The 19,034-nt window shown below is 36.5% G+C and overlaps 2 protein-coding genes and 2 long non-coding RNA genes across 4 annotated transcripts; 1 reads left to right on the forward strand and 3 right to left on the reverse strand.

The window, feature by feature from the left end:
• Positions 1-1,776: 1,776 nt before the first annotated feature.
• Positions 1,777-2,167, reverse strand: LOC147505574 (uncharacterized). The gene is made up of 2 exons (XR_015220630.1): positions 2,067-2,167; positions 1,777-1,972 (listed from the first exon to the last, which is right to left on the reverse strand). It is a non-coding gene; the product is annotated as an uncharacterized LOC147505574 (long non-coding RNA).
• A 606-nt stretch (positions 2,168-2,773) lies between these two features.
• LOC147505575 (sister chromatid cohesion protein SCC2-like) lies at positions 2,774-4,759 on the reverse strand. Its single transcript, XM_086604159.1, has 4 exons — positions 3,970-4,759; positions 3,342-3,552; positions 3,200-3,250; positions 2,774-2,969 (listed from the first exon to the last, which is right to left on the reverse strand). The coding sequence occupies exons 1-4, from the start codon at positions 3,987-3,989 to the stop codon at positions 2,844-2,846; spliced, it is 408 nt and encodes a 135-aa protein (XP_086460285.1). The 5' UTR covers positions 3,990-4,759; the 3' UTR covers positions 2,774-2,843.
• An 893-nt stretch (positions 4,760-5,652) lies between these two features.
• Positions 5,653-6,441, reverse strand: LOC147505576 (uncharacterized). The gene is made up of 3 exons (XR_015220631.1): positions 6,381-6,441; positions 6,242-6,286; positions 5,653-5,766 (listed from the first exon to the last, which is right to left on the reverse strand). It is a non-coding gene; the product is annotated as an uncharacterized LOC147505576 (long non-coding RNA).
• Positions 6,442-12,380: 5,939 nt separating this feature from the next.
• On the forward strand, positions 12,381-16,678 carry LOC147505577 (TPR repeat-containing thioredoxin TTL1-like). The gene is made up of 7 exons (XM_086558065.1): positions 12,381-13,653; positions 14,403-14,598; positions 14,698-14,882; positions 14,966-15,299; positions 15,417-15,621; positions 15,745-15,851; positions 15,953-16,678. Exons 1-7 carry the CDS (start codon positions 12,740-12,742, stop codon positions 16,103-16,105), a joined length of 2,094 nt encoding a protein of 697 aa, XP_086414191.1. The 5' UTR covers positions 12,381-12,739; the 3' UTR covers positions 16,106-16,678.
• The last annotated feature ends 2,356 nt before the right edge of the window (positions 16,679-19,034 follow it).

The following is a 19,034-nucleotide window of genomic DNA, read 5'->3' on the forward strand; positions in this document are numbered from 1 at the left end:
ATGCATGTCCTTTAAGGGTCTTTGCCAGTGGATGGTTGTGAATACTATTAACAACAACAATTTTCCAACTATCCACAGTGCCTGCCGCATTGGAAACAACATCCTAACTTAAATGGACATCCACATTTTACTATTCTCGTATTTTTCTTATTAGCCTTATCTTGACCTACATTTTTGTGTGAACGATATATACCCGAGCTCTCACAACTTAAATCCAGCATTGGTACTCAGTTCCCGTTAGCATACTGCAACTTCCCAATTACCACAACCACATTACATTATTTTCCCTGAGCAGTTGCCCAACCAATTACCTCATTACGTGTATGAAATACCTAAAGATATGAAATAAAACAACAATCAATACACTAATATAATTTCATTTAGACAATAAAAACAAATAAAATCAATGCCTAATATGTACCTCATCTGTAGTAAATATTTATGTTGTATCTATTGAAAGCGGTTGAACATCATCCACGTCATTCGAGTTTCCAGGGTTCAATGGATGTATTATACAAATGGGTTTTTATACAATTTTATTAGAATTGTAATTACGTACGTCATCAATTTGGTGAAATTACATTTCATTTTAATAATTTTTTTCTCATTCGATGTGACTAGGTCGTTTGGGACTCACCCAATTCGATGTAGTCATATCATTTAGACTGAAGTTAATCGATGTAGCTGGGTCGTTTGGGACTTATAGTTATCGATATAACCGGGTCGTTCGAGATGCCCAATTTTGATGTGGTGGGGTCGTTGGGGACTTGGGTTACACGAAAAATCTAAAAATCTAGCTAGGTTTACCTTATGTCCTCGAGGATTTCGTCCCATCTTTGTATCATCTTCGGCTTCACTTCCTATTGCAACTTCTTCACTTTGAATATTTTCCCTTATTTGGTCATATTCTATTCCTCTCTTTTATTCATTTTCTCTCATGTGTTCATTAAATGGTTTATTTTCGTGTTCTAAAAAGCTCGGGTATTCCATTTTACTGTTTCGAAGTTCCTCAATTTAGAGTATAGTTTAGGGATTATGGATTAGGAATGAGGGAGAAAAAGAAGAAAAATGCTAAACAGGTTGGCTCCAGGTTACTTATATTTAGTTGGGGGGTGCCCAACACAAATTACGATTTTTTTGGTCAATGACAAATTTGTAAAATAATTTTTTTTTGGGGTCCACCCAACACAAATTACGATTTTTTTTGTCAATGACAAATTTGTAAAATATTTTTTTTTTTGGGTCTGTCCAACACAAAATGGGTTGTCACTACTACAGAATGACACTTATACCACTGTTTTTAAGTGTGGTATAAATATATTTACCACTGTTATACAACCGTGACAATAGGTGGTGTGGTATATAATAATAGCAAAACTGTGGTATATATGTTTAACGGATACCATGGTTTTTCAAAGAACCGTGGTTTGTAATGCCCATTATATACCACGGTTGTCAACATAACCGTGGCATATAAGCTATTGAAACCGTGGTTTATATTAGTGTATGTGTTATAATACTGTAGTATATAGTTATACTAAACACTACAGTTTATACCAAACCGTGGTATATATATATATTTAATAATAATGCTAGCAAAATTCCACTTAAAAACCGAACCTGCATAACAAAATTTACGCAGCCTGCCTACATACAACATTTCCATTTTCCCAACAAATTCCAAAATGTACAATAAACTATCAAACATTGCAAAAAAAGATAATAATAATAAAAAGAAAAACTTCCATTAATTTTTTTAGTGCACTAAGAAAACAAACTTCAAATTCCTTTTCATAAATTAAAAATGTAAGACTCATAAATTAAACTGGAGGGGTCCGAACATAGCTAAAACTCATCCTCATTAAACTTCGAATTTGAAACACTCCATTTTCTGGATGAACTGAATAATATCGAGTCGAACACCGTCAAGTTCATCTTGCGTGTATGTCTCCTTCAGTTCTAAATTTGTTATCTGGATGAGTCAAAGCACAACATGTGGAGTTACTATATAAGAATAAGGTGAAGTCGTTGAGCTAAATAAAGTGTTTGCCAAAACTTTCGAATACCTTATTTTCAAATGATCCAGTTGAACAAGCTTCTACTATTTCCCTCATAAACTTCATTATATAATACCCACACTCTGTGCCACCTGGTTGATATGAGCCCTAACATATAGACTCACAACATATGTAAACATATACTTTTCAAAGAAAAAGACAATAATGTGTAGGATTTGTTTACCTTGATCTTGTCTCACTTCAGCAGAACTCGTTTCCCATCAATCCTTTGTAATGTGAGGACCGCACTTCACAATAAGATAAATGCAAAACATTTAATTCACAAGGTTTAGAGACAACCAATAGAAACTAAGCTACGTTCTATTAAGCGAAACATGATTCACTCCCACATAGTTTGTACATACAGGTTTTCACCTCACATGGCTGCCAAGAGGTTTGAGAATAGATGCATTGAAAGAGAATTGAAGAAACTATAAAGATTAAAGCAAAACACCACCAGGTAATAGGGGTAAACAAGTAGGTTCCTCATCAGACGATTTACTCCATCCATAAATTAACATTTTTTTATGGTAAGGATGATCAATGATAATCATCAACTTGACACATTATGAAACAAAAAGGAGTAAGGTGGTTCGCAGTATCTTCAAAACCAAATTAATATGAATGGAAAACCAGGAAAAAAAATATCAATCATTTACTTCCTAAGTTGCACTGCAATAAAAAAAAGTAATATGAGAGAGGGTGTCATTACCGGAGAGTTGATGTAGCTTGCCCCTTGCCCAAAAGATCCCTGATGAGTGAGCTGTGAAATTCAATTACCCGTATTTACAACAACTCTTTAAACCTCAAAAGACCATTGAAATGTAATAATACTTGGGAACTTTGACCCGATTGAACTCCAGCAGCCTCTTTTCTACCATGACCACCCTTCACAAATCCTTTGCTATCACCCTGTCGAAATTGCAATTCCTCAGATAAATTAAATATCGTGTAGAAAATTAAGCTACAATTGACAAGTCACGAGAATGGATCAAGCTACTTTGTAGTGTCCTCTCCATTTTCAAGTAGAGAGAACGAGAGGGAGAGAGAGAGAGGGCGGAAGGGGAAACGTGACTCCTATAGGCAAAGCAAACTATCCAAACTATAGCAAAATATCTGGAAAGACAAGGACTTGTGCTTACTGCACGTAAAGCTTTGGCCCTTAGTATAGGAGAGTTTTCCCTTAAACTTGCCTGCAAAAAAATAAATAAACAAACAAATAATATAATATAAGCAATTGTTTGATCTCAAAAATAAGAGAGTGTTGCACTGTATCATATTTACCATAAGCACAAAAAGAATTTTATCAAATCCTCTTGAAAATAAATTATCTTGCCCCAATGCTAAAGAAATCTTTTTGGCAGAATTCCTTGTAATCAATGAAGAAACGCTTCCAATGTCCCGGATAAGTGCTTTTGACTTCAGCCTAGCAAGGTAGTAAATAAACTTCTCTTGGGATTTTGGGTCATCTTTGTACCATAGGCAAAGATAAAACCTGCACACAAGTCAGAAGCATCAGTAAAGATGGACACAAAACCTTATCAAAAAGATGTTCCAGTACTTTTACGGACCAGCGAACAAAAAGATGTGCATCATCAGTAGGGATGTTATACATTGCATGAATAATTCATTTTTTATTATCTGGTTGCCTAGGGCCCTGCAAAATTTTGAAATTGAATTAGGGATGTTATACATCAAGTACATAGATAAATAGTAACTGTAATTGTTTAACTTGATGTGGTGCGAACATGGTGTTTGAGAACTTCTATTCATTTGGATCCCTCTTAAAGCTATCAACGCACTTCAAGTTAAAAATTTAAACAATTTATGTCAATATAAGAAATAAAAAAGTCTAAATATATAATAAAAAAAGTATATCAATAAATGCGCATGGAAATATATAGTTACATACGTGTTGATAATGATTTCCATGTCACCGGTGCATTTACCATGTAACGAATCCAACTAATAAACATTCATACTAGACAAGTCGGTGACAATCACAATCCAATGGAACCTAAAACCGAACAAAGTTAACTAGCATTTAATATGTACTTATAACCAAATATGAGTTCAACAAAACCAATATAATATATGTCCATACCATGGGTTGTAAGGAATGAAAACAATTTCATTCATGTTTGCTTCCCTCAATCTATCAAGAACAAGTTTAGTTTTTGCTTTTGAATCCGCAGTACTAAAGATAGCCGGGTTGACAAATATATATCCATCTCTAAAACTTACAAATTTCTCATACAAGCATTTGAAATGTGAAGACAACAACTCGATCATTTTATAAGCGCACTAAACATTCGATAAAATAGTTAGTAACAACGTAAGTTTTATCACCTCATATATGCAACCATACAAGGAGACTCGACAAATTCAAGATTACAAATATTTTTCACGTCATTTGTCTCTATGTATGAAAACTCCACTTTGGTTCCGAATAATTCTGGTCCATATAGAAACTTAAGTCGACCACTTTGAATAATTGTACCAATCATGGCACCAAAGGAAGTGCATAGATCGCTTCCTTTGATGTGGCCAGGTGACTTAGTTTTTTCGCCTTTACTTTTATTCGGTTGCCCTATTTGTTCCTAATTCAGAAACTGAATAAAAGATAAGCATAAAAAATTATAATGTCATGTGCAGCAAGGGTGGCCGCAACATGGCCTATGTGTACGTGGACTGGAAGTAGTCTGTAGGTGGCCTGCAGTGGGCTGTGTTATGGCCTGCAGTGGATTGTGTTATGGTCTATGTGTACGTGGACTGGAAGTGGTCTGTAGGTGGCCTGCAGTGGGCTGTGTTATGGCCTGCACTGGCATTGAGAACTAATGAAGGGCAAGTCTTGGCAGCAGCAAAAGGCATATCTCAATTTAATTTACTTGTTCTTTTTTATTGGCTTTAATTACAAGTTTCTTAGTCAGGATCAAAAGCATTAAGTTTGTATCACTTAAATCTGAATTCAATACTTAGGGGGTCCTCCACTTCAGTAAGTAGTAAACACAAAGAAAACAAAAATGTATTGCATAATCAGTGTGACATCTACGTGTATTTAAGCAAAAAGATGTGGAGTCCAAAATTCAATTTAAACAACCCACTTTATGTAGAGCATAACTCTTGACCCTGATATCCAAATGTAACAAAACAATATTCATTAGAAAATAGACACAGAGAACTAACTATTATGTACAGGTCATTGAAGCTAAATGTGACTCTAACCTTGTCAAAACACAGCTGGAAAGCAGTCCAGTGCTGTAGCCATGGGCAGGCTACACCGCTACAACACAATATTCTCAAATTCCGACTAATAGACAATGGCTATGAATAAATATGGTTGCTACTTACTTCCCCCTTGCACATCCACTATACAGGGTAGCCAAAAATGTATTCAACCAAGCTTTTGTCCCATGTAGCCAAATTGCATGAGTGATAGGTCTTACGTGTAAAGGGTCCTGTACCCATGACTCAAAATTTCCTTGCCAAGCTACATGAAATAGATTTCCGAAAGTCCACGGAAATATATTATGGAAACAAGTGGTAGGAGATTTAAGAATAAGGTTTAACCTGCAACTTATATGTTGTCCAATTGGTCCCAATACTGAAGAACTCGTAGGAAGAGCAAACTTAAACTTAGCAACATTGTGGCTGAGCTGAATGCATTCAACAAGTTTGAACGACTTGAACTTTTCAGGATCTAAGCAACCTGAAAACACCAATCACCACTTAATGCACCTTCGTTCTTAGGAACTGTATAATCTAACGTAAGGAACATGTTGAGACATTCTAAAGTATTTTGCGTATATATGAACTGTTCTTATCAAGGAGAAAAGATTCAAAAGAAGAATGCACCGTGCTACAAGTTGGGTCATCAAAATACAGTATGAGTGTATGATTGCAGCAATGTAATAAAGAGAAAATAGATATTTTTTATCAATCACATCGATGCAAACCTTGCTTCTTAAAATCAATAGTTCATTTGAAACAAGTCTCTTCAACAGTGTTCCATAGGCATAATAGCAATACACGGTTTCATGGGAAAGTGAGTGCAACATCATGACAACTTCTAGAGCATCAAACAATAGAAACATCCAAGGGCATACTAAGTGGAAAAGAAACAGTATAATTAACAGCTTAAGCTGAAGCAAAGAGCATTACAAAAAGAGAAATGGATGTCCTACCATAGAAGCAGTCGTCCCAACTGCAAAAAGCTTGGTACCATTTCGCTGCAGAATGAATTCAACCACAATAAGATCAAATGAAACAATATCTCATTTACTACAAGATATATCGAGGATCGGTCATTTAATGTTAACTTACAGCTATTGCACCTATTCTCTGTAATAGTGAGTAAGAAGTTCCACCCAAAGCAACCTGCAAACATGCACAAAGAAGAAATAATTGTAAGTAATTCATATATCTATATATAGTAAGTAAAACATTTTGGAGAAATATACAATCTTATGTTTAGTTGATAGGTTCAAATAGTAAACACTAACCTGAAAAGCATTATCCTGACAAATGAAGAAGAACTTCAAGAATGGGTCCAAAGACTACCCAAGCAAGTGGTGGTCGAAGAGAAACAGTTGGAGCAGGAAGCCAGACAAGCATAGAATCACCAACTATGGCCATTACCTAGAAAAAAATGGCTATAAATGTTAATGTTCTAAAATAACTGAATAAATTCCTAATAAATAAACAAATGAACAACATTGCCAATATATGGGGAAACACCATGCATCTTATATCATCTTTCCCATTATTTGGGGAATGGTCAATGAAGATAGATTTTATAAGCTTTTAGTAACAATATCTATACTGACCTCCAAACTGATGTGGTACTAACTGGTTAAGGAATGGTCCTCAAGAATGTTATATCTTTCATACAAGATTGACCAACACAAACATGAACAAAAACATTTTCATAGACAAAACTACACAAGAACCACATGATTCAAAAGTGCGTCATGTTTAGTGTGAAGAATCATACCACATCGGCTATAACAAAATCCAGTTCCTTCATAAAAATTTCTTTGCGCTTTTCATACTCTGCAGCAGTCTAGAAAAAGTACCGATAAGGAATAAGATTTCATGCATTTGATAAATGCTTTATTCTAAAGAAAATACACTATACAAGAAGTTACTCTATCAGCATAAAATAAAGACACTCAATAAGATCAGGACTTCATCTGTTCATATACAAGTAATAGTCCAAATACATTAAGGGGCCAAAACCAATTCCCAAAACAAAACACGGAGAAATACACTCGAACGAGAAAAACAAATCTTCATTCTTGTAAGAAAGCAAGAGAGCCTAGTGGATAGAATTGAAGGGGCAGAGTGCATTATGCAAGCAGATTATATATATATATAATTCGTGCTTGCAAACATTAAACACTAAGCAACCTAGCACAGTTAATCACTTGAACAATGAAAGAAGTATATGATCTAACTAACTAAACAAAACATACTAGCAATACAAAAAAAAAAAGAAGAGAAAAATGCAAACAAATTCAGCTTTTTGGGTTTTCTTTAATAAAATTCCCAATTTGTTTTGATGAAAGAGAGAATATCCAATTGGTCAACCTGATATCCAAGCTTTGAAGCTTACCTCTAACTAAATTCTCACCTGTCATGGTAGGCATGCCCCCAATGAAAGAAGAGAGCGAGAGTAGCGTTGAGCGCAATGGAATGAGCTGAGATCCGAATCAAAGAGCTTTAATCGGTCGTCAACTTCAAAATTAAGGAACCAGATTAAAGAGAAACGAGCGAGAGAGTTTCTGGATCGAACATCATTGAGGTGGAACTAAAGCTTTCGGAGAGAGAGAGAGTGAAGAGTTTTGAGAAAGTGTAGATCATGGGGTAAAGTTTACTGTTTAAAATATTATCGAAAAAAAAATGTATTGTTTAAACTTTAAGAACCAACTTACAATTCTCAGTTTCTCCTAGGCCATTGACTGGCTGTCAATATATCGGTTTGGGTCAGATTCTGGAAAATAAATTAAATTAATTAATTTCAGCCACACAATTGTTAAACATATACAAAACTAATCATAAATATTACTAAAATAACATCGTACCGATTCGGGTTCATATCGGTTCGGTAGAGGGCAAACCCAAAACCAAACCAATATCTTATCAGTTCGGTTTGGTTTCGGGTCGGTATAGGGCAAACCAAATTACTAAAACCCAAACTATTTTTTATCGGTTTGGTTCGGATCGGTTATCTGGTTATCGAAACCCATTGATTGCCCTAGCCATGACAAGAAATTAGAACATCAGAGTTTAAAGGAAGCGGGAGACAGAGGGAGATGAGAGTGAACGTGGGCAATAGTGTGTTCGAATTACTTTTTTGTAGTGGAGTTGTGGGCGCACTAGACCAAAAATTAGTTGGGTCAAATAATGGGTTAAACTGTCACTTAAGAGTCGGATAATATGTAACTATTTTAGTGAAATAGTTACAAATAGTTCTCCACACATATACACTTTCTTTAGGAAAAAAAAAACTATTTGTGACCGTTTCGAAAACACACGTCACCAAAAACTTTTTAAAATAGTCACAAAAACCATTTCCTGTCATTTGTGACCGTTCTGAATAAAACAGTCACAAATAACATTTTAAAACAGTCACAAAAATCCTTTTTTCTACTAGTGAGAACTGTAGAAGTTGTGGGGAGAGACCGAGAGAATAGCGGGAATCCAATTTGAATGAGTTTCGTACTGTGTATTTTTTTTTCGCGTATTTGACTATTTGGTATAAAGTCATAAACCACGGTAGAAAATGGAAATTTTATATACCACTGTTTATGTTTAAGGTAGTGGGGATGTGGAGTACTCTCATCTTTGAAAAAAAAAACTAACCATGGTATATGGCCCAACTTATCCCACGGTTTTCATGTAACTGTGGCATATACTAGTAAACCAATGACCAAAGAAATTTCCGCCGTGGTATATAAGTATTTCCCACGGTTTTTGGAAGAACCGTGGTATAAACGTTCTTATTGACCGTGGTATATGTGTCATTCTGTAGTAGTGTGTGTCCATAGCGAGTACCTAAAGGGTCATATATTGGGCACTCATCAAATTGGATTGGGCAACCCCCAAAAAAAAGAAGGTATTTGTTACTGCCGGACCCCAATTTGTGTTGGGCGGACTCCCAAAAAAAAACGATTATTACAAGTGTGCCATTGGTTTCAAAAAATCCAAAAAAAAACAATTATTACAAGTATGCCATTGATTCCCAAAAAATTGAATTCGAAACCCCAAACTTAAACGACCCGGCTAGGTCGTTTGGACTAAGTCCCAAACGACTTGGCCACACCGTTTGGGACTTAGTCCAAACGACCCGGCCACACCGGTCAAGAGCCCAAAAAACATAACTTTGAATTTTTTTTCAAAGTTCAAATCCCAAACGACATGGCCAAACCGTCTAAACTGAGTCCAAAACGATGTGGCCATGTCATTTGGGATTTGGACTTATAAAAAAATGGCCACACCGTTTGGACTTAGAAAAATCCCCAACAATATGGCCACACCGTTTGGACTAAGTCTCCAACGATATGGTCACACCATTTGGACTTAGTTCAAAACGATGTGGCCATGTCGTTTGGGATTTGAACTTTGAAAAAAAATTCAAAGTTCTGTTTTTTGGGCACTTGACCGGTGTGGCCGGGTCGTTTGGACTAAGTCCCAAACAGTGTGGCCAAGTCGTTTGGGACTCCAAACGACTTGGCCGGGTCGATTGGACTAAGTCCCAAACGGTGTGGCCAAGTCGTTTGGGACTTAGTCCAAACGACCTAGCCGGGTCGTTTAAGTTTGGGGTTTCGAATTCAATTTTTTGAGAATCAATGGCATACTTGTAATAATTGTTTTTTTTTTGGATTTTTTGAAACCAATGGCATACTTGTAATAATTGTTTTTTTTGTGGGAGTCCGCCCAACACAAATTGGGGTCCGGCAGTAATGGGACCCAAAAAGAAATATTACAAGTTTGTCATATTACAAGTTTGTCATCAAGTCATTTGAGTGTACACTCAAACGGTCTCGCCATGTCATTTGAGTGTACACTCAAACGACATCACCGTGTAGTTTGAGCGTACACTCAAATGACCTCACCATGTAGTTTGAGTGTACACTCCATGTAGTTTGTAGTTTGTCTCTACGGTCCAGTGTCATTTTTGAGACAAAACTGTTGGTTTTTTGCTATACGACATGGCGAGGTCGTTTGGGGACTCTCTTGGGCGACATGGTGGGGTCGTTTGGGGACTCTCTTGGACGACATGGCTGGTTCGTTTGGACTTAAAAAATTCGGTTTGTTTGTTACGATGTTCATTTTAAAAATCAACTTCCACTTAATCAACCCAAACTCGAACTCAAACTCGAAAACGACTTTATCAAGCTTGGGCAAACTCGAACTCAAGTTTAATCAACCCAATCTTCCACCCAAACTCCAAAAAAATATCAAGTTTGAAATCATCAAGTTTAATCAACCCAATCTTTCACCCCAATCAAGTTTAAGTATATACTCAAACGGGACACGACTTGAATTGGGTGAAATCGCTAGCTTCAATTCCCATTGTTGATTCACAACTCAACGCCCGAAGTATGAACACAATAGAAAACTCGAAGTTTTTTTTTTTTTGGGTTCAGTCTCACAAGAGAGATGATACCGGCTACAAAAGATTTGAAAAAAATAGTAGCCGGTATGCGTTGAGGTGGGAGGTGTATTGGGCTATTGTTGTTAGACTTAGTTGTCGGACTTGGGCCGGAACCTGGCTAATGCAATTTGATGAGTGCCCAATTAAATCACCCTTTTTAAATGTCACCGTATTTTTTTTCCGGTTTCTTTGGTGGGTTTCAAAACAGTTTTACCTGGATATTTGGACAAATTTGGCCTACTCAGTCTTATTTTGCCATGCTGTTGGCTGTTCAAAGCATAGTACAAAATATCCCGATATATCGCGATATTTAGGGATATCTATCCATATTTCAGAAAAAGATATATAAATATCACGATATGTTTAGAGATATATACGACTGTAAATATCAGTGATATTTCGATAATATTTATAATATTTGTGATATTTTGTATATATAATAATTTTATTTAATATTTACCATTATATTTCAAATAAATATAAATAATGTATCATGATATATCAACAAATATCTATAATATTTATGATATTTATCGATATTTTAGATATATCCACGATATTTGCATGTGATATAATGTCAAATATCTCCAAAGAGAGGGATATATTTACGATACAGATCTAGAAATTAAATATCGATAAATATCCATATCCTGATATTTTGTACCATAGTTCAAACTGTTCATCAACGGTCAACATCGCCCTTAATTTTTACTACATTTTCTGTTAACTATGTTAGTCCATTCTAACGGGAATGTCCAAGTAACTTGAAAACAGTTAACGTCGTTAGTATTTCGTTTAATGCTTTGCTGGAAGCTGCTAGGTTCCTGAGTGAAGCAGCTGGCACGGCACCTTGCACATGGCCAACTACGTTTTTTTAAATGACAATACTACCCCCTGTGTTCTTCCTTGAAGTTAAAAATTGACTTTTGTTCCATTAATTTCTTGAGATACCCATAAATTAATCAGTCATTAAAGTCAGCATTAGTGGTATAAACAAGTAAATTTGCTACATCAATATTTTTTTTCCGCTAATCCATAGGTTCAGACTCCAAAGAATTCTGATATTAAGTGACCACTTGCAACTAAATCAAAGTTTTCAAAGAAGTAATCAAAAGTAGTGGAGTTTCATTGATATTGTTTTCTCTACTGGGAAATAGTCAAACATGCTGATCAATAAAATTATATATAAAAAACTAGAAAAAATCAATCCATAAATAAGGAAGATGTCCAACCTAAAAGAGTAATGAAAAAAACTATACACATTCATCTGCTTCTATATATAACTATTAAAGGAAAATTACCATAGTTTACAATGTTAAAGTTCAAAACCAAAATACATAATATAATTAATTCTAGAGACAAATATATCAAATGGTGCATGTAATCTTATTGCAATTACTTCCACAATATTTCTCAAAAGATTTGTTAACTCTTGGAACTAGGCAGTACGGAATCTAAAAAGTGGAAACAAGGAAGACCGAAGACCATCAAGATGACAATCTCGAGGAAACTTAACGATCCACCATCTCCTGAAACAACAAACGTTAAAAAAATAATCGTACGTGTGTGAACAAAACAGTCTATTTTTTTATTCTAACGTCAACCCCGAGGTGAACGTACGCACCATCATCACCACCACCAACATCACTTTCTCTCTCTTCTGCAAAAAAAAAACAGTAAAAAAAAAAAAAAGAAAAATGTAGAAATGAGGAAGAAGAAAAAAGAAAAGTTGTTTCTCTCTCTCTCTGGGGAGACTTTTCTTTTCTAAAACACAAGTAGACTCACATTCATTCCTTGCTTCCTTCTTTTATATCACGAGAACCCCATCTCTTTTCTTTTTCTTCTCTCTTCTTTAATGTCTTGTTCTTCTTCTTCTACTTCTTCTCTCTGTAATAAGTCTTGGTGTATATGTGGTTGAATACATTTTTAAACTTAAAACATAGAAAACTCAAGAAAACAAGACACCTCCCAAGTGAACAAATTGAAGATATTTGGTTAAAGATTGTAACTTTTTTGTTATAAAATGGCAAAACCAATGTCAGATATTGAATTAGATGATACTATAAATGATAGGTTACATGGAGTAGTGTTATGTTGTGAAGATGATGATAATAAGCCCGATTTCAAACAACTTGATCTTGGTTCACCTGTTTCACCATTGAGAACTAGAAATGCAGCTGCAGCTACTACTAGTAGTAGTTCTAGTTCATCTGGTTCAGTTTCTGGCAAGAATGGGAACACACAGCAAGTTGTTAAAAGATCTGATTATCATTCTGGTGAGCTTTCTGGGTCGAGTGAAAGTAGTCCAACTGCTGCTGATAGTGGTAGATCGGCACCTGTGAGTAAGAATTTCAAGCCGGGGCATAGAAGATCGAATTCGACTGGTGCCCCTTTGATTTATTCAGGGACTGGTTCAGTGACTTCACCAAATGTGAATGCACTACCTACTGGGAACATTTGTCCTTCTGGGAAGGTTGTGAAGACGGGTATGGCGCAGCGGAGTTCGGTTAGAAGTGATGTGTTAGGGTCAGGAATGGGGAATTATGGACATGGGAGTATAATGAGAGGTGGTGGTGTTGTTGTAGGGAAATCAGGTGGGAGTAATGCATGTGAAGTTAGTGGGGGAAATTGTTTAGGGAATGTTCATTTTGGTGGAGAAACTGTAACGGTGAAGCGAGGAATGGCGAGTTCGGATCCAGAAGAGGTGAAGAAAGCTGGGAATGAACAGTATAAGAGGGGACATTTTGCGGAGGCGTTGTGTTTGTATGACAGGGCGATTGCTTTGTCGCCAGATAATGCAGCTTATAGGAGTAATAGGGCAGCAGCATTGACTGGCCTTGGGCGGTTTATGGAGGCTGTGAATGAGTGCGAGGAGGCTGTGCGGTTGGATCCGGCTTATGGGAGGGCACATCAGCGATTGTCGTCCCTGCATCTTCGGTTAGTAGAGGGGATCCCTACCTACATTGTTCAATTCCTTCATTTTAGTTGGACTTTTTCATCTTGTTAAAATTGTGTTAGATTGAGTTAATTGTTGTTTTATGATCTGCAACATGTTTATCCTATGATTTTAATTGGTCATGGTGAAAATGTGGTGTTCTTTTGGTGGATTAGATCTATCAGATTGATCAATGCGTTGTTACTTTTTCTTTTGTCTGTTGTGGGTCATGTAACTGCTGACTGTTTTTTCTGCTGCTGTTTTGAGTTGCACAGATTCCTTTCCTTTTGCAGTTACTACTTTAGATTCATTATGCATTTATGCCACTTGGGTTTATCTACGATTGCCTGTTCTTTATTTGCTGGGAGTACTTGATTGATTTGGGTTAGTTGGTATTCACTAGCTTTTGAAAGTTTCAGAGCGATACATTAATGAGTTCACTGATTTTCCCTCCTCAGTGGATGAACATGATATGTTTTATCTATCTTGGTTTCATGGAGTCTTGTGTTTCTGCCTTTGCGGCTTATTAAAAGTTAATGACATCTTTGGCCAACTTGATTGTTTGATACCACTTGATTGATCCATGTTCTTGTTTATTTTGGTCTCTGGAAGTTATCTTTCTGTTTTTAGTAATGTTGTTTGTTTATGTGATTTATTTTGTTGCATGAAATTATTGGGTACATTCTGCAATCAAGTTAGGTTTAGGAGGATTGAGTGTCGTTCTCTGAGTTCTAACCTGGTTTGTCTACAGGTTAGGACAGGTTGATGACGCACGGAGGCACCTTTATTTCCATGGGCAGCATCCAGATCCTGCTGAGGTACACAAATTACAGGTAGTTGAAAAGCACCTGAACAGATGTACTGATTCCCGGAAGGTTGGTGATTGGAAAAGCACATTGAGGGAAGGAGATGCAGCCATTGCTGCTGGAGCAGATTCTTCTCCTCAGGTGAAACCCTAAGACTGTTTATTTAACTGGTCAGATTTTGACTTAAAATTAATGTGAAGAAAAATGAGATGACCTGAATTTCCTGTACTGGATTTCCAGCTCTTTGCTTGTAGAGCAGAAGCCCTTCTGAAGCTCCATCAACTTCAGGAGGCTGATTCTGGCCTAGCAAACATTCCCATACTTGAATCAGTTCCTGCTTCCTGCTCCCAGACTAAATTCTGTGGAATGCTCTCCGAATCATTCATCTTCTTTGTCCGAGCTCAGGTTGAAATGGCATTAGGAAGGTGAGTTTATATATACTAAGCTCCTTGATATATTAAGTTAATGATTTTGGAGTGAGTGAGAATGGATGATGGATGTCTTGCAGGTTTGAGAATGCAGTTGCTGCTGCTGAGAAGGCCGGGCATATAGATCCTCGAAACATTGAAGTTACTATGATGTTGAACAATGTGAGATTGGTTGCAAGAGCCCGCTCCCGTGGTAATGATTTTTTCAAAGCTGGCAAGTACGGTGAAGCTTGCTCAGCATATGGGGATGGCCTGAAGTTTGATCCGTCAAACTCAGTTCTATACTGCAATAGAGCAGCTTGCTGGTCTAAGCTTGAGCAATGGGAGAAATCTGTTGAAGACTGTAACCATGCTTTAAGGATCCAACCAAACTACACTAAGGCTCTTCTACGACGAGCCGCCTCCAATGGAAAGGTAAATTGGGTTCTTCGATCTTTTATTTATCTTAATCTTCTTACTTCCATCTGTTTTTAGTAAGGTGTTCCCTTATGTTGACCAAGGAATCATTTGTGTATGGTGGGTGTATTGTAGCTTGAACGGTGGGCTGAATCTGTAAAAGACTATGAAGTTTTGAGGAAGGAACTTCCTGGGGACAATGAAGTAGCAGAAGCTCTATTCCATGCCCAAGTGGCATTGAAGAAATCTCGTGGTGAGGAAGTTTACAATTTGAAATTTGGTGGTGAAGTGGAGGAAGTCTCAGGTCTTGATCAGTTCAGGGCTGCAATATCTTCACCTGGTCAGTACTCCCTTTCGTTTCTTGTGCACGTGTGGGTGTTTTTATCAATTCTTCATATGGAAGTTACTTCTCTTTACTTCTGTTGTACACTCAATCTTTTCTTTGATCAATGCCAATTCTCAGGTGTGTCAGTTGTTATATTCAGAAAAGCGTCTAATCTCCAATGTGAGCAGATATATCCATTCATGAACACACTTTGTACCCGATATCCGTCTGTGAATTTTGTCAAGGTAAGCATCCCACAATGAAAATATGTATTTCCTTAGTGATGGTGTTGAACTTTAAACTATTACTTCTATATCTTTACATCTTTTGATGGTATTTACTGAAGGTGGATATTGAGGAGAGCACAAGTGTAGCCAATGTTGAGAACGTGAGAATTGTTCCGACATTCAAGATATACAAAAATGGTTCCAGAGTAAAGGAAATGATCTGCCCAAGCCATCAGGTTCTGGAGTACTCGGTGAGGCATTACAGTCTCTAAGATAGTAGTCTGTTTATTACATTCTCCTTTTTATCTCCCCTGAGGCCCAATCCAAATCCATGGTAACAACACCTATGCTATCCGTGCTTAATTAAGGGGTAGGAGTTACCTTCAGCCAAACCAGAATGATTCCATGACCCAAGGTCAGAACCGTCAGATGTACTCAGAGAGATTGCTTATTTCATTTTTCATTTTTAATTTATTCTTTCCATTTTTATTGCACTCTCTGGGTTTAGCTCTGTCACCTTCCTTTTTCATTTATATTTCTTTCCCCTTTTTCTTTTAAACTCTTAGGCCGTCCTCATTCTTGTATTACTCCCCTCGCCTTCCTTTGGAAACCGAGAAAATAAGTACAATTATATCGCCTCATTGGTAAAATTTTAGAAGAGAGTGGCTGGTAGAGATTGTGTACATGCATGTATATGTAATATACTGAATATTGGAAGCCATGAGAGATTGAATGTTTGGTGGGTACAATTGGGTTTGTGAGAGGAGGATGAGATCATGATTTTGTCGTTCTTGTTGTTGCTTCTACTCTGCAATTCGATGAATAAAAGTTTCAAATTTTTTCCACCCCATTTCATCCATATACCTGCCTTTTAATATCGTGCTTGTTACTTTAATATTCCCATTGTATCAGTAAGACAATAATTATCTCAGAGTTTCACCCTTTTTTCAGTAATGTTTGTAAAATTTCATTCTAAAGTAGTATAGTAATTTTCATCTTCAATTGTAATTTGAACTATTAGTCATAGTTCCTAATTAGGTTCTCGATGGGTGCAAGTGCAACGGTGCAACCTCGCTTCCCAGTTCCCTCACAGTCACCATGTGAGTTAAAAATTAAATACATTCACATACGCCAGAAAGGAAAACACCTTTTTTGGATGGTCATTTTAATAAATGGGTATGTAGATAAAATATGGTCTGACAAATCTTTGGGGTGGATAGTAGATAAGACTTAAGAGTACAAGGGTACAAATATTTAAAAAGGAGTTGCTAGTTGGGTATGAGTGGTAGTTGATGACATTCATTATCACCTTTGAGTAGATTTGTCCATACTCCAGTACTCCACACTCCACTGAGGTTTACTGATGGAACCTCAATGTTATTTAGTCTATAGTTTTCATTTGACTTGTTTTGGAGTATAGGGAGCTCATTGATGTTATATACTACAGTTTTGGGTAGTCCTTTTGTTTTTTACTCCTTTAAATGAAGGGGGGCAGAAATGGTCTCCTTTGGCTACCTCTTTGGCTCTTTCTCTACATATTCGCATGCTGTTTAAGAAAACTCATTTTCACTAACAGTCTTTCTTAAGTCTTTAGACTCTAAATAAAGATTTTTCTGTCTGCTAAAATGAGCTCGGTGGTCCAATGACCATTCCCAGAGTGGGGAAGAGAATGGGCCTTTGGTGACTGTCAGAGATGATGAGATGAGAGGGACATGTGTGCCCCTCTCAAGAAGTCTACCTTCTTTGTGAGCCTATTAAATAGTGGGTCAGAGTAGGAAAGAAAACAAATACAACTATACCAGAAACCTATAATGTCTTGCCATTCTCCATTTAAGACACATTTGGCCTCACACTTGTTTCGGAGTGCGTTATCAAACTACCGACCGTATATAGTAGCATGGGCAATCATCTGGATGCAATATGACTTTGTCCACTATTTTTTATTTAGTTTTTTAATATATGACTAGTCTATTTAATTTCTTTGTTCATACATACACGAACTTTGGGTGTTAAAATGTAACTGTCCGATCTCAAGTACCTACAGGTTTATATCTTTTTTGCGTGGTTTTCGTTGGTTAAAAATCATTTTTGCTAAACGAACTATAAGAAACAATTATTTCATGGAGTTGAATTGTTGAACTGCTACAGTGCTACCAAAATAAGAATGCTCGTATAAGTTGAACATAACAAAAGTTTTATTTTATTTTTTTAAGAAAAACCCCACAGCATTTCACTCTACATAACCAATCGTTTCGTATACTTTATTATCTTTGGTTTCATTTTATTAGTTTTTTCGGTTTTCATTTAAATTTGGAATAATCAAATGTCTTGGTGAATGGTCGAAATCAATAAAAAATTGTGGCAGAAGTAGCTAGTCTGGCAGTATTCAATGAAATCATACATTCCTCAGCATACGCCACAAAGCTGGAGAGAATCACATTTTCTCCTTTAGTAAGCCATATATGTACAGATGGAAATAGTTAAAATGACAGATTGGTAACGATGATTTTAAGGAGTAAAGAGAGTGTAAGGTATCCAAAGCCCAAATGAGGGTACTTGATAAGGTACATTAAGGGTACCCTACAGTCCTATGTCTGTTCTGGGTGACTGCCGACTGCAGACGTAAAAATACTGAAACAAGGAAAGACGTTACTGTTGAAATAAAGTTAGCCGTTTGAGACTTTTATGGAAGAACCCAGCAAAACAAGCTAAAACGACAAGTTCAATCGTCATCAATCTCATCTGTACTCTATAATCCATTCATAACAATGTCAGATTTGTTTGTTTGTAGAGTCGATGCCAGTATAGTACTAATATAGCAATATAATAAAGTATTAATCAACCTTTCTACTCTTTGTATTACTAATTCGCCCTTTCACTAAGTAGTGCAAGACTACGAGTATAATAGTTCAATTTTGAATTTTCACTATACTCACGGAGAACTCTCAACCTCTGAAGCAGGAATATGGAATATGGAATATGGAATATGGAATAAGGAGGTGAAGGTGTGAGTGTGTGACCACTTTTGGTGTACATCTCACTCTACAGGCTACAGTGATTGGTTTGGACCTTGACCACACCAAATTTCACTCTACAACTCACTCTAATGTCTATACTATACCTTGAACAAATTTTGTATAACCATCAACGCTATATTGTCCCCAAAACTATGCCTAGTATACGAGTGGACCTACGGAGTAA

Source organism: Coptis chinensis, chromosome 4 (genome assembly GCF_015680905.1).
Source record: "Coptis chinensis isolate HL-2020 chromosome 4, ASM1568090v1, whole genome shotgun sequence".
NCBI lineage: Eukaryota > Viridiplantae > Streptophyta > Magnoliopsida > Ranunculales > Ranunculaceae > Coptis > Coptis chinensis.